The sequence below is a fragment of the Schistocerca nitens genome, chromosome 2 (assembly GCF_023898315.1).
Source record: "Schistocerca nitens isolate TAMUIC-IGC-003100 chromosome 2, iqSchNite1.1, whole genome shotgun sequence".
NCBI classification, from domain to species: Eukaryota; Metazoa; Arthropoda; class Insecta; order Orthoptera; family Acrididae; genus Schistocerca; species Schistocerca nitens.
In genome coordinates, this window is record NC_064615.1 from 1,162,305,939 (window position 1) to 1,162,319,139 (window position 13,201).

General features: G+C 40.0%; 1 protein-coding gene across 1 annotated transcript in view; it reads right to left on the minus strand.

The window, feature by feature from the left end:
• Positions 1-845: 845 nt before the first annotated feature.
• The window catches only part of LOC126235621 (uncharacterized), a 127,953-nt gene continuing 115,597 nt past the window's right edge, over positions 846-13,201 (minus strand). The window contains exon 4 of the mRNA XM_049944333.1: positions 846-953. Within this exon, the coding sequence (XP_049800290.1) occupies positions 846-953 (108 nt within the window). The remainder of the gene's footprint in view (positions 954-13,201) is intronic.

Below are 13,201 nucleotides of genomic sequence, written 5' to 3' on the forward strand. Positions count from 1 at the left end.
AAGAGAATAGAAGCTTTTGAAATGTGCTGCTACAGAAGAATGCTGAAGATTAGATGGGTAGATCGCATAACTAATGTGGAAGTATTCAATAGGATTGGGGAAAAGAGAAGTTTGTGGCACAACTTGACCAGAAGACTGGATCGGTTGGTAGGACAAGTTCTGAGGCATCAAGGGATCACCAATTTAGTATTGGAGGCCAGCATGGAGGGTAAAAATCGTAGAGGGAGACCAAAAGATGAATACACTAAGCAGATTCAGAAGGATGTAGGTTGTAGTGGGTACTGGGATATGAAGAAGCTTGCACGGGATAGAGTAGCATGGAGAGCTGCATCAAACCAGTCTCAGGACTAAAGACCACAACAACAACAACAACAACAACAACCTGTCTTCTAGTGTGTTTTAGGTAAAAGTTTGCCATCATCAATTTTTAAGGTCATTAAATTCCCTAGAAGTTTCATATAAAAGATGTTGGAAAATTTCAGACAGCTACCAAGAACTCTGGAAACTACTTCCAGGAATTTAAAATGTGAGATATGTCTGTAACTTAGTAACTGATGTTATGGAGGATTTACATTCCTTTACGATTCATACAAAATATTTGTTAGTACTCCCTACCCATCCAGAGAAATGTTGCATTAACAATTTTAGTGAAAATGAACTCTAAGCATCCTGACTCAAAGATACCATTGATGTTATTTCTGGAGAATATATACACTTACATTTCAACAAAATACAGTTAAAATGCACATTAAGCTTTATTTTAATGATATATACAATAAGTTGAAAATTCATCGACTTATGTTTTGGCTCAGATCTAATTCATGTGTATGAGTACAATCTTTACATCAACCAGTACAAAGTGAATTAGTGAACTCATCTTCTCCCATGTTGAATTCAACATCTGGTGCATTACCAAATGCTTTGCATCCACAATGAGCACATACATTGCAGTTCTGCAAATACACAATAAATAGGTACAGTGCAGTTCTGCTTTTTCACAACTGTATTTGTTGTCACAAGATTTATTGCATGGGCATGAAATATCAAGTTCTTTTTCCTTGGACTGAAGATGATTTATGTGGCTTCCATTTGTTATGCTGCACACATCCCATTGGAAGTCAATTTTTCACAAACTCACTGTGGCAGTGCAGGTGTAACTTGCTCAGTGGTGGTGTAAATACTTGCTGTAAGCTCAGGTAGAAAAGCCAGCATAGGAGGTACAAACACAATCTCCCTGATAAATCCTCAAAGTTGAGTGGCATCATGTCTGGGAAATGTGGGGCCATGCAATTGGTGCATCACTGCCAATCAATTGGTCTGAAAACCCCAGACAACAGCCAGGTAGAAGCATTGTGCACCACCTTGCATGGAGTAAACATTTCATTCTTGGCCATCCTCATCGATTTGTGGTATCAAAAATTGTTTTAACATATACAGGTACACTATCCCATTGATGGTTCTCTTGTGGAAAAAAGGGGCTGTATGCTTTGTTCTTGTCCAGTGCACAAAAAACATTCTGTTTAGGACTATCACAAATATATTGCAATGTTTAATGTGGATTTTCACTTCCCCAAATCCCAGTTATGTGTGTTAACCTTGTCACTGAGTGAAAAGTCAACTTTTCATAAAAGAAAAGATGATTTTGTCCAAGAAATGTTCATACTCATGTAAACAGTTTACCATATCCACACAGAAGTTCTCGTGTGAAGTTTTATCATTGTCTCATTGTTTTTACAATCAGCAATCTGTACAGTTTCAAATGTGAATGGTTTCTTAACATATGTCAGACACTCATATGTGAGATTTGTAGTTCACGAGATGCACATGACGTCAATTTTGTAGGGCTGCTGACAAAAATTCATCTCACTCACTCACTGACAACATCAGATGTTGCCTGGACAACCTGATGATTTTGCATGTCTTACTGAGCACCCTCTTTCTACAAAGCATTTATGCCACTCATAAATGGTAGGCCTAGTAGGAGCACCTTTAGTGTATTTGGTATGGAAATTATGTTGAACTGTTGTTGCCGACTTCAATTCTTCTAACCAAAACACAGCTAGCATGCTGAAGTCCAGTGATGGAATTCACCTTTAACACAACTGCCACTAGTGCTCCTTACTATGTGACTACACTAGCAAACTACACGAGTCAAATCTTCACGTATTTCCCTTCAAATTGACACTACAGTCACCTCTGCAAGTACTATGAATGAGTTTATACAAATTTTCAAAGTTGTAAGGTCCTTCTTGAAAACAAAAAAAAACCTGTAATGTATACATAGGCTTATAGATGATATTACTTCAACCAACAGGATTTTTGACTGAGCATGGTATTTTCAGTTTAGGGTCTACATCGGCAAATTGTTAATTAAATGTTTCTCTGCTTGTAAAGGGAGTACTTAAATTCTTTTTTATGTATCTGGAGGGAAAGTAAATCCCATCCAACACTGATTATTATTCACTGTGCACAAAACTTCACTGAAAGAGTTGTTAATGCAGAACTACTGACATATCTAACTTTTTACCGTTTCTTGTAATTTTTTTGTAATTTTGACAGCCTCATATCTTAGCAGCTATCTGAAATTTTCCAGAATGTTATGTATGAAACTCTCAGGAAATTCAACACACTCAAACTGATAATGACACAGTTTTGCCAAAAATGCACTGGAAGTGAGTTACTGAGAAAACACTGAAAATGTGCCATTTCTTAGTGACATCTGGAAGATGCAGATAAAATACAAGGGGAGAATATTTAAAGCTTTTATTTATCAGAACGTACAGCACATATAACAGACCTGGAAATCAAAACTACTCCACTTCTTGCAATCCAAAATGCTACCTTTACTGGATTATGTGAAAGAAGGTATTTATCCCATCCCAGCCAAATTCTTCACAATTATGACACTGAACTGCAGCTGCAGTCCTGTGTCACCACTGACATCACATTAGGTTTGTGAAGAGTGTGAATATCTTAACATCTACCATGTAACTCAGTGCACATACCAAACCCCATAACCCATAAAAAACTTTCAGAGCTTAAGGATAATGTTTAAAGTGAATATGTCTCACTGTTTAGTTTTACAACTTTTCAAAATTGTTCTTTTATGCTCACTCCATACAGAATCAATTTTGAGTGTGCTCCAGGAAATTGGTTTGTCTGTCTATGTCTTATAATAATAGCCTAGTAGATGATATTAATTGTTTCAGGCAGTCATCAGAACATGCAGTTATCTATACTGGAGCTGGGAAAAACCTGCTCAAATATACAATCAGATCTTGACAACCTTTCAAAGTGGTACAAGAACAAGTAACTTGCTTTAAACATAATGATACATGAATTTTTGAACTTCACAAAATGTATAAAGGATGAGAAATTTGGACCATTATCATAATGAATTAAACTGAATGAGCCAGTTTATACAAATATATGGGTGCAGCAATTTGTGGGGCTATAAAATTAAATGATCACACACGCTCAGTTACAAATAAAGCAGGTGGCATTCATTCATTCATTCATTCATTCATTCATTCATTCATTCATTCATTGGCAGGATACTGAAAAAAAAACACAGTCACCAAAGGGGTCTGCTTGGGAACTTTCTGTGACCCACTGCCAAATACAGCTAGGCTGTGAGAGACCTATAATGAATAAGCTAACAGGGAATACTAAACACATACTGAAGGATCAAAAATCAGCTCTGTGTACTCACTTTAAACTCGCTGAAGGGTCCTACTGCATCTCCAAATTCATATTCCCCATACACTCAGAGACTCAACTCCTGAGTTTGTGCTGCTCCCCAGTTTAATGAAAATGAGTCGCTCTGGTTTTGTTGAGTACAAGCATATGAAGGAGGGTGAGTACCTGAGTTTGCCCAATTGGCATACCAATGCTAAAAGTTAAAGAAAGAAATGATAAGCTACCCAGTTCACTATTAGCTCATAAACACGTCACCAAGATCAGAAGACTACACAGACAGCACATTTTTGGTCACAGGGACAGAACAGTGGCATTGCTTTCTACCCAGTTTTTGTTTGATAGTGGACATTGTTGTCTCATGGTGGAGGAGCAACAAACAGAAGTACAACTCCTTTTTTCATTAGACACAATTTGTTTCTGTCTGAAGTATGTCCTAATGAACTAGGGCACTGAACATATTTCAGACATTTTTTCTCTGAAGGAGCACTTTATCAATGCTATACACCACATAACTTAATTCTCTTTTTACACAGTCCACAGTCTCATCATACATACCTTTGTTAGAGGCAATACAATTCCAACAATCAGTCACTTTAACTCCATCATGCTACTTTGTGACAGAAGATTGTGCACTGTACCAAGTCAGAACCAGCCTTGCACTCCTGCATGCTTCCGCAGGAGAATGAGTTGATAAGTAGGAAGTGACTCCAGTGTCACCATCCTCAGATCCATCATACTCCTGAAACTTTACCATGGGGAATGGAAACCAGTACAGCACCGAGGTGAAAGAGTACCTCAATTTATAATGTACGCGAACCTTGACAAACACATTCACGATGTTTCCAATCTCTGATGCATACTAAGGACAACACGAATAGTGACAAGTTTCTTTCAGATATCCAAGGGTGTCACAAACATGCTAAAGAACTTGTAATGGCAGACACTTTAATGTCAACATCAAGAGCCCATGAAAGCTCGCTTACAGAATTTTGAAGAACCATAATTAAGGAATCTAAAAATGTACTACATTCCCCTGCAGATAATTCCCATGGGGACTGGGAACACAAAATTACACTAATTACAGGGCGCACACAATGGTTTAAGCAGTAACAGTTGTTACACTCTGATATACTCTGTGCCAAACACTTCAGCAATTTGCATAGTGTGGATGTGGATGCATACACAAATTATGTAACTGACACATACCTTGCTGCTCAGTCACCTCTCTGTCATATAAAGTGACATTTTGTTTACATGAGAGTTACACAACAATGTTATCAATAGCAGCATGTTGTCCAATGGTGTCAAGCTTCTGATCCTCATAAAAATAAGTGTATATTGCTGAAAGAATAAGAAGTAAATCAGAAGAGGAAATACAGTTTCACTCCACATCTACCAATTTGAGTTCATAGATGGGAGAGGTTGTGCCTTTAGTAAAGATAGTGCAAATGAAGTTTGCATGCCTAGTCAATAGATATGAAATTTAAGGATATAATTAATGGCTAACAGCAAGACACAGAAAACTGAGTGAAAAAGATAAATGACCATGTGTAATCACCGAGTTGTGCACGTCAGTAGCAGTGTTATGGTAAACTCACAGAACACAAATGCACCATACTCTTGGCAAATGATGTGAAGGCTCAGTGTCCTCAGTGCTTTGAAAAAAGTGCAGGTGACATCTGTAAATAAGGAGGCTGAAAGAACAGACCCCACAGAATTACAGACCAAAGTGTGTAACATCAGTTTGCTGCAGAATTCTCCAACATGTTCTGAAGTTCAAATGTAATAAATTTCCTCAAGAATGAAAGCTCACGTCCACAGATCAGCTCCAAGTTAGAAGCCAACACTTGTGCACAACTGTGCTTGTCCTTTTCTCACACAGTACCCTACAGGCATTGGACAAAGGGCAGCCACCAGATTCAATATCCCTAGATTTGCAGAAGTATTTCTCAGAGAGATCCCTTGCAGAGATAAGACCTGGCCAGACAGAACAAGGTCTGGTAGTATGGCCTATGGACTCAGCCCACAGCATCGAGTCCATACTATCAAAACGCTCATTAGCGTATTGTGCCAGCCATCTCGAGATACAGATTTGCCACAGGCCGGAGCGACCACATGTGTCCACTTGTGCAGTTGACTGCCCTGTGGTGACTGTGGCAGGAGGCAGGTCTGTCATACTATGGCACATCTGTGACTTGCTGACAAGGTTTCAGCCACTTCCCCAGTGTGACAGCTGATTTTTTGGTGTCTGTTTCCACAGTGACCCACTTTTGTGCAGTGTACCTCACCAGTGAATGTCTTAGTCACTCATAGTGGCATGATCTGCACTGTCTTGCCATGTTCCACCTGGCCGGGCCTTTGACAGAGGCAAAAGTGTACGGAAAGGGTTCTCAGATATGTGAGAGACCCCAAGACTCCTCAAGACGTATGACCCAGTACATCATCCCAGATGGCGAGTGTTCCTCTCAGATGAGGATACCTCTAGGATTACCCCAGGTGAAGTGCAATATATGCATAGACAATATGACAGAGCTTGCAGCAATCTGTTGTCATTTGTTGTTGATGCTGTTGTATATTGGAAAGAATCATTTACTGCCTGCAGGAGGCACTGTTGTAAGTTCTATTTGATGTAATGCATGGCAGTTTGCACTAAATGTGAAAAAAATGTAAGTTACTGCAGACGAGCAGGAAAACAATTGTATAATATTTGAATTCATTTTTAGTGGTATGCTGCTTGACTTGGTTATGTCAAACAAATATCTAGGCATAATGTTGCAAAGCAATACAAAATGGAACCAGCATGTAAGAAAGACTCCCCACCAGGGAATAAGTTAAGTAATTCAGAAATGCACCACTAGATTTGTTACCAGTAGGCCTAATTGACATTTGAGTAGTATACAAATGCACCATGAACTCTAATGGGAATTCCTAGAGAGAAGACAGCATTCTTTTTGCTGAACACTGCAGAGACGTTTTAAGAAACCGGCACTTGTAGCTGGCTGCAGGAAGATCCTATCACCATTAATGTACATTTTGCATAGCAAGTGTGAAGACAACATAACAGATTGGGGCACATATGGAGGCATATACACAGTCTTCTTCCCCCTCACTCATTTTGTGAGTGGAACTGGAAAAGAAATGACTAGTAGTGGTGCAAGGTACACACTGCCATTCATCATACAGTGGCGTGCAGAGTATGTAAGTAACTAAGTACAAATGTTTCCAAAGCAGAACAGAGAGGAGAGGGAAATGTTAACCACGTGTTTTCTCAATGTTATGTTGTATTTGTGTGTGTAATGAAAAGTACAACTTTGTAAAGAGCACTGTCATCATTTCACAGCTTAAAACATTACGGTTTTAGATCTAGTTTCATATGAAACATTTTTCCTAAAATCAAGTGGACATTTGTTTTGTAGAGAGAGACATAGCTCAGAAAAACATGACTGTGATGATGAAAGTCCTGGAAGGAATATGTAAGACTGAGGAAATTCTTCAGAAGATTTTCACCCAACTTAGAATTCAGATTTTTTTTTAAAGATTTCTGTTTGTTTACTAAAAATTTGGGAAACCCCAACTATCATTCACCATTCAACCATGAGGAGACAATGACCAAATTTTATTTACATACTCATTTTTTCCTTACATTAGTCAACGGTTTTGTCTCATTCTTATTCATTTTTAAAAAATACTGATGACTGTAACTACAAATTACAACTTGATTAGTTTGTTCAGAATGCATCACTGCTGACACATGCTAGCCATGGATTTGTTTTCTGCTCACCTTTCTAAATAAATGTGAAGCTATTTAACTCACTTAGGAGATGGAATTATTACAGACCAGAAAATGTAGCATAAGATTTTGGCCAAATTCAGAACAATTCACCTATTTTTAGCAAAATACACACACAATTTTATTTGTCTGACTAACTGTCAGAGTTTGAAAGGTTGTCAAGCTACGTGTCTGAAGACAAAGCCTTAGTAGACTGCAATTGTCCATTAAAATAAGTGGTAATTGAAGAACTCTTTGACTTTAGTGTTCGCTTCTGCATAGATTTCTAAAGGTTCTTTCTGAGATGGTACTTTGTTCACTTCCTTCAGTTGTCTTTAAGCTTTCAACAAATTAATGTTTCTATTGGGAAGCAGTGGCATTTTTCTGCTGGAAATCAGACCGCTTCTACAATTTAAAGTGTTTCTCAGTGTCATTACTCCTTTGGAATTTAAGAATCTGCATAATATTGACTTCCAACTTCCATGGGCACTCATAGCCATGGGATCCGTACATCACAGAACTGACAATGTACTTTGCTTAGTGGTAGAACCAGAAATAACCATCCACATGTTAGGTGAAGATGTTTGGTGTGTGAAATGTCATCAAGTTTTGTTTTCAAATAATTGTAGTGCAGAGTGTGGTCACTATTAATTGGAAGTTGCCCATGAACATAAATAAATTAGAATTATGACTGCCAGAGGGAAGAGTATTTGGTGTGGGGAAGCAAACCCCACCTCCCTCTCAGAGGACAGCCATCCTATAATTGTGTTCTGTGGAAACATAACACACACAGTTAAGGGATCCCTGATGCCTTCAGGTGGACTTAGGTTTGTTACTGAACTGTGTGACTGACTAGGATAAAGTATCTTCTTCACTCATTCTCAAAGAGCAAATGATGAGTAACCCATGACCCAAATCATTAAGTAGTGTGTCTCAATTTTTTCCTGAGGTTGACATTGTTGTAGGTGAACTAGTTCAGGTCCATTCTCTATCTGTGTGATTCAAGTACAATTCAGAGCACCTGTCACCTATTTACATTCATGTTAAACTGTCTAAAATTTCAACATTAGCTAACAGTTAATGTACATTTCTGCATTTTTGAGCTGTCCTTCAGCAGAGTCCCCCATCAGATTATCTGGCTCGTATCTTGTACAGACCATTAAACTGCACAGAACTGCCACAGCAACAGTGTCAATTTCACTGATATGTGGTTGCTTTCCTGCACTTTTAATTTGGAAACACTTTTTGCGTATGTTATCTTTCTAAATCAAGCTTTGCCAGAAGAAGTGCAATAACAGTAGCCAGAGACTGGTTGTATATCAGAAAGAATCATTTATTGCCTGCAGAAGGATACAGGATGACTTTGTTGTAAGTTCTGTTTGATGCAATGCATGGCAGTTTGCTCTAAATGTGAAAACAATGTAAGTTACGGCAGATGAGCAGGAAAACAATTTTGTAATATTTGCATTCATTTTTTGATATTTATATGTAAGAAATAAAGATTTTTCTAACAATCACTGATAAAACAGTTCTGTTCATCTGGATAGATTTCACTACAAAATAACATTTAGTCAGTTAATTTCACAATTCATGACAATTTCCATCTAAATTCACACATATCACAAATGAGAATTTTTCAGAGCCCCACGTATTAGTCATTAATACTTTGATGTTAATGGTATTTGTACAATGAACAGATATTGTCCAGGGTCCACCACTGATTATGGGTTTTTGTTATTCATACATAATTGTCATAGCTTCAATTTTGCAGTTAGTATTGGCTCATTCAAACAAAAGCATTCACCATTTTTTTCACAACTTTTAAAACTTTGAAATACTGTTTATTTATATAGACTGCATTATTCAAGTCACATTTACGCAAGAGATAGGCTACAGGTTTGGTAATACAGATTCAAAAGTAAATACTTTATCTAAAATTACTTATTAATGTGATGTGACATTTCTATATCAATTCTGCACTATTTGCCACTGTTACCGTGTAAACGTTCAGTGTGGCACCCCAGGCCTGCACAGGCTCCAACTCAAGCAGTTTTCAAATAGCAGCTCATGAGGTGAGAATGGAATGCTAGTGTCCAAACTATAGTGGGGACAGGCAGATAGTGTGCAATACGAGTTGCAGATCCTGGCATTGTGGGCCTATATTGTGTGCTTGTGATGAGGAAGTCTCTGTGGTGTGACAAGTAAGATTCCTGCAGTGTGTGAACAGGTATTTTGCCAATCTGTATCAGGATTGTGATAGCCACATCATACACAAAATTTGGCTGGCCTTCCCTACTGATAGACTTTTGATAAGCTCACTCTTTGCTGTTTAATGTTTAAAGTGAGGAGTGCTTATTTTACTCCTGCCAGTCATTCCCAAGTAGAATCTGGCACTAATAGTACAAATTGCAAGCTTCAGATTAGAGCTGTGTGTAATGACAAACCAGCAGTGAGTACTGTCAGCTCTGACAGACCAAAACAAGAGCCCAGGTCAGATACATAAATTAGTGTTATTGTAATAGTGCTTTCCTGTTTAAATTCACTTACTTTGGTGCTCAGCAGTGTAAACCTTACGATTATTTTCAGTTTGAATGCATATAACGGTCATTTATATTGCATTGTGAAAAATTCAAATTAACTGTCTGTCCTTGTTGCCTGACAAAATACAAAATTTTGTGTACTTCTCTAATTTGCATTGTATCTAAATGCAAAAGGTTGCCTCTGGCCTGTCTTTAAGGCTTCATATTAAAATAAACTAGTTGCGTTTTGTCTGTGAGTCGACATTTGTGTAAATTTCTTCCTTCAAATTTCAGCTCATTTAATCCCATGTAGGCTTCCACAGCCAGTGTCTTCATCAGTAAACACTTCCGGGCTAAATTGCCGTGGGCAATCTGTAGAACTTCTTCTCCCTGATGTTTCGTTCTCAACTACGGAGAACATCTTCAGAGGTGAGACGATGACTGGCTACTAGGAGCTGGGGCCGCCGCTTATATGGAGATCGTATAGGGCGCCACCGAATGTCATGTGGTGTTTATGTGCAGCTATCTCTGGCTATCGTCTGTTCTCTCGATTGCAGGCAATCGATTGTCACGTGATTGATGCAACGTCGACCGCCATATCTTGACCAATTTTAATCCTTCTTCTTTACGATTAAAATTGTATTGATGTTTGTGAATCTCAATTTCCTCTCTATACATATGTGTATAATAATGCGACGTCCTCGCTAGCGTGCTTGTCTCACCAAATTTTATTTCATGATCTCCATCCTTAAAAACATGTTCCGCTACTGCCGATTTGTCGATATGTCCCAAGTGACAGTTTCTTTTGTGCTCTGTCAAACGTGTATTGATGCTTCTTTTTGTAGTTCCTATGTAAACCCTGCCACAACTACATGGAATTTTATATACCCCTGGGGTGGCTAGGGGGTGACGAGCATCTTTTGTTGATCTTAGGCGTTCACTAATTTTCTTAGTAGGTCTGAAAATAGTCTACACCTGAAACTTGGTTAGTACTTTCCCAATGCGATCCGTGATGTTATGGATGAACGGAAGAAATACTTTTCCAGCTGATGGTTGTTGCTGTCTCCTATTTTTAGGAATTTTTCTACTTGGGTGAAGTGCTCGGTTAATCTCGTTTTTCGTATAACGATTTTTCGCAAAAGCCATTCGTAAATGATTTAGTTCTTGTAAGTAGCCTGGTTCACAAATATTATTGGCCCTATCCTCTAGTGTTTTTATTTATTTATTTATTTATTTATTTTTTGTTTTGGTTTTAGGGCGCAAAACTGCTATGGTCATTAGCGCCCAGCCCGTGACTTAGGAAACCGTAAAAAACCGAAATTGAAAACCAGCAGCAATGGGAACAAAGTCATAAAATTGGAGAAACTAAAAGCAGAAGGAAGGCTTAAAAATCCACTACAGAAAGTGGTTGGTTGTCCCCAAAAAAAGCTTCAAATAACTCACGTCATTTCACTGGCACTAATAGACTGGAGAACGCGGTCGGCTGAGCGCGTGTCATCTGCTAAAATCGACGATAGATCAGGCGATAGCTGTAGATGGGAGCGTAACGGATTAAAATAGGGGCAAGCAATTAAAAGGTGTCTTACCGTCCACAGCTGAGAGCAGTGGGGACAGAGTGGGGAAGGATCGCCCCTTAAAAGATGTCGATGGCTAAAAAGAAAGTGCCCTATCTGGAGTCTAGTTAAAATTTCCCCCTCCCGACGACGCGTTCGGGAGGAAGAGGTCCAAGCACAAGGAAGAGCTTTCACTTCCTGCAATTTATTATGGGGAAGTGTTTACCAATGCGCGTGCCATAAATGAACAACACGACATAAAACGCTCCGTAGATCGCCGAAAGGAATAGATGGAATAGCTGGCCGAAGAAGAGAGACTGCAGCCTTGGCTGCAATATCAGCCGCCTCATTGCCACAGATACCAACGTGTACCGGGAGCCAGAGGAACGCCACCGAGACGCCCCCCAGGTGGAGCAAGCGCAGACAGTCCTGAATCCGGTGGACCAGAGGGTGCACAGGATAAAGAGCTTGGAGACTGAGGAGAGAGCTTGGAGACTGAGGAGAGAGCTGAGAGAATCTGAGCAGATTACGTACTGTATCCGCTGATGGCGGCGGATGTAGTGGACAGCCTGGAGAACAGCGTAAAGCTCCGCAGTATAAACCGAACACTGGTCGGGAAGCCGAAATTGATTTAGGGTGTCGCCAACAATATAGGCACTCCCTACACCTAACGATATTTTCGAGCCGTCAGTGTAAATAAATGTGGCGTCCGTCATTTGTGCACATAGAGCAGCAAATGCCCGATGATGAACAAGTGTAGGGGTACCATCCTTGGGAAATCGACAAAGGTCACGGAGCAGGCAGATCCGGGGAAAGAGCCAAGGCGGTGCTGTACCCCAAGTTGTCAAGAAGGTTTTAGGAAAGCGGAAGGAAAGAGAATGGAGCAGTTGACGGAAGCGGACTTCCGGGGGTAGTAGGGAGGAGGAGCGGCCTGCATACCCTACATCAAAGGAGGCGTCGAAAAAAAGGTCATGGGCTGGATTATCAGGCATCGAAGACAGATGGCTAGCATAACGACTCAGAAGGACTGCTCGCCGATTGGACAGCGGAGGTTCAGCAGTCTCAGCATAAGGGCTTTCCACAGGGCTAGTGTAAAAAGCTCCAGACACTAAACGTAATCCACGGTGGTGGATAGAGTGGAGACGCCGAAGAATAGACGGCCGAGCAGAGGAGTAGACTATGCTTCCATAATCCAATTTCGAGCACACTAAGGCGCGATAGAGGCAGAGAAGGACCACTCGGTCCGCTCCCCAGGAGGTACCATTCAGGACACGGAGGGTGTTAAGGGATCGAAGACAGCGCGCCGAAAGATAGGAAACGAGGGAGAACCAGCACAGTTTTCTGTCAAACATAAGACCCAAGAATTTAGCGACGTCTGAAAACGGAAGGTTGACAGGACCGAGATGTAAGGTGGGCGGAAGAAACTCCTTACGTCGCCAAAAATTAACACAAACGGTCTTACTGGGAGAGAAACGGAAGCCGGTTTCGATGCTCCAAGAGTGGAAGCGATCGAGACATCCTTGAAGACGTCGTTCAAGAAGGCTGGTCCGTTGAGAGCTGTAGTAGTTACAAAATCGTCCACAAAGAGGGAGCCCGAGACATCAGGAAGGAGACAATCCATAATTGGATTTATGGCAATGGCAAACAGTACAACACTCAGC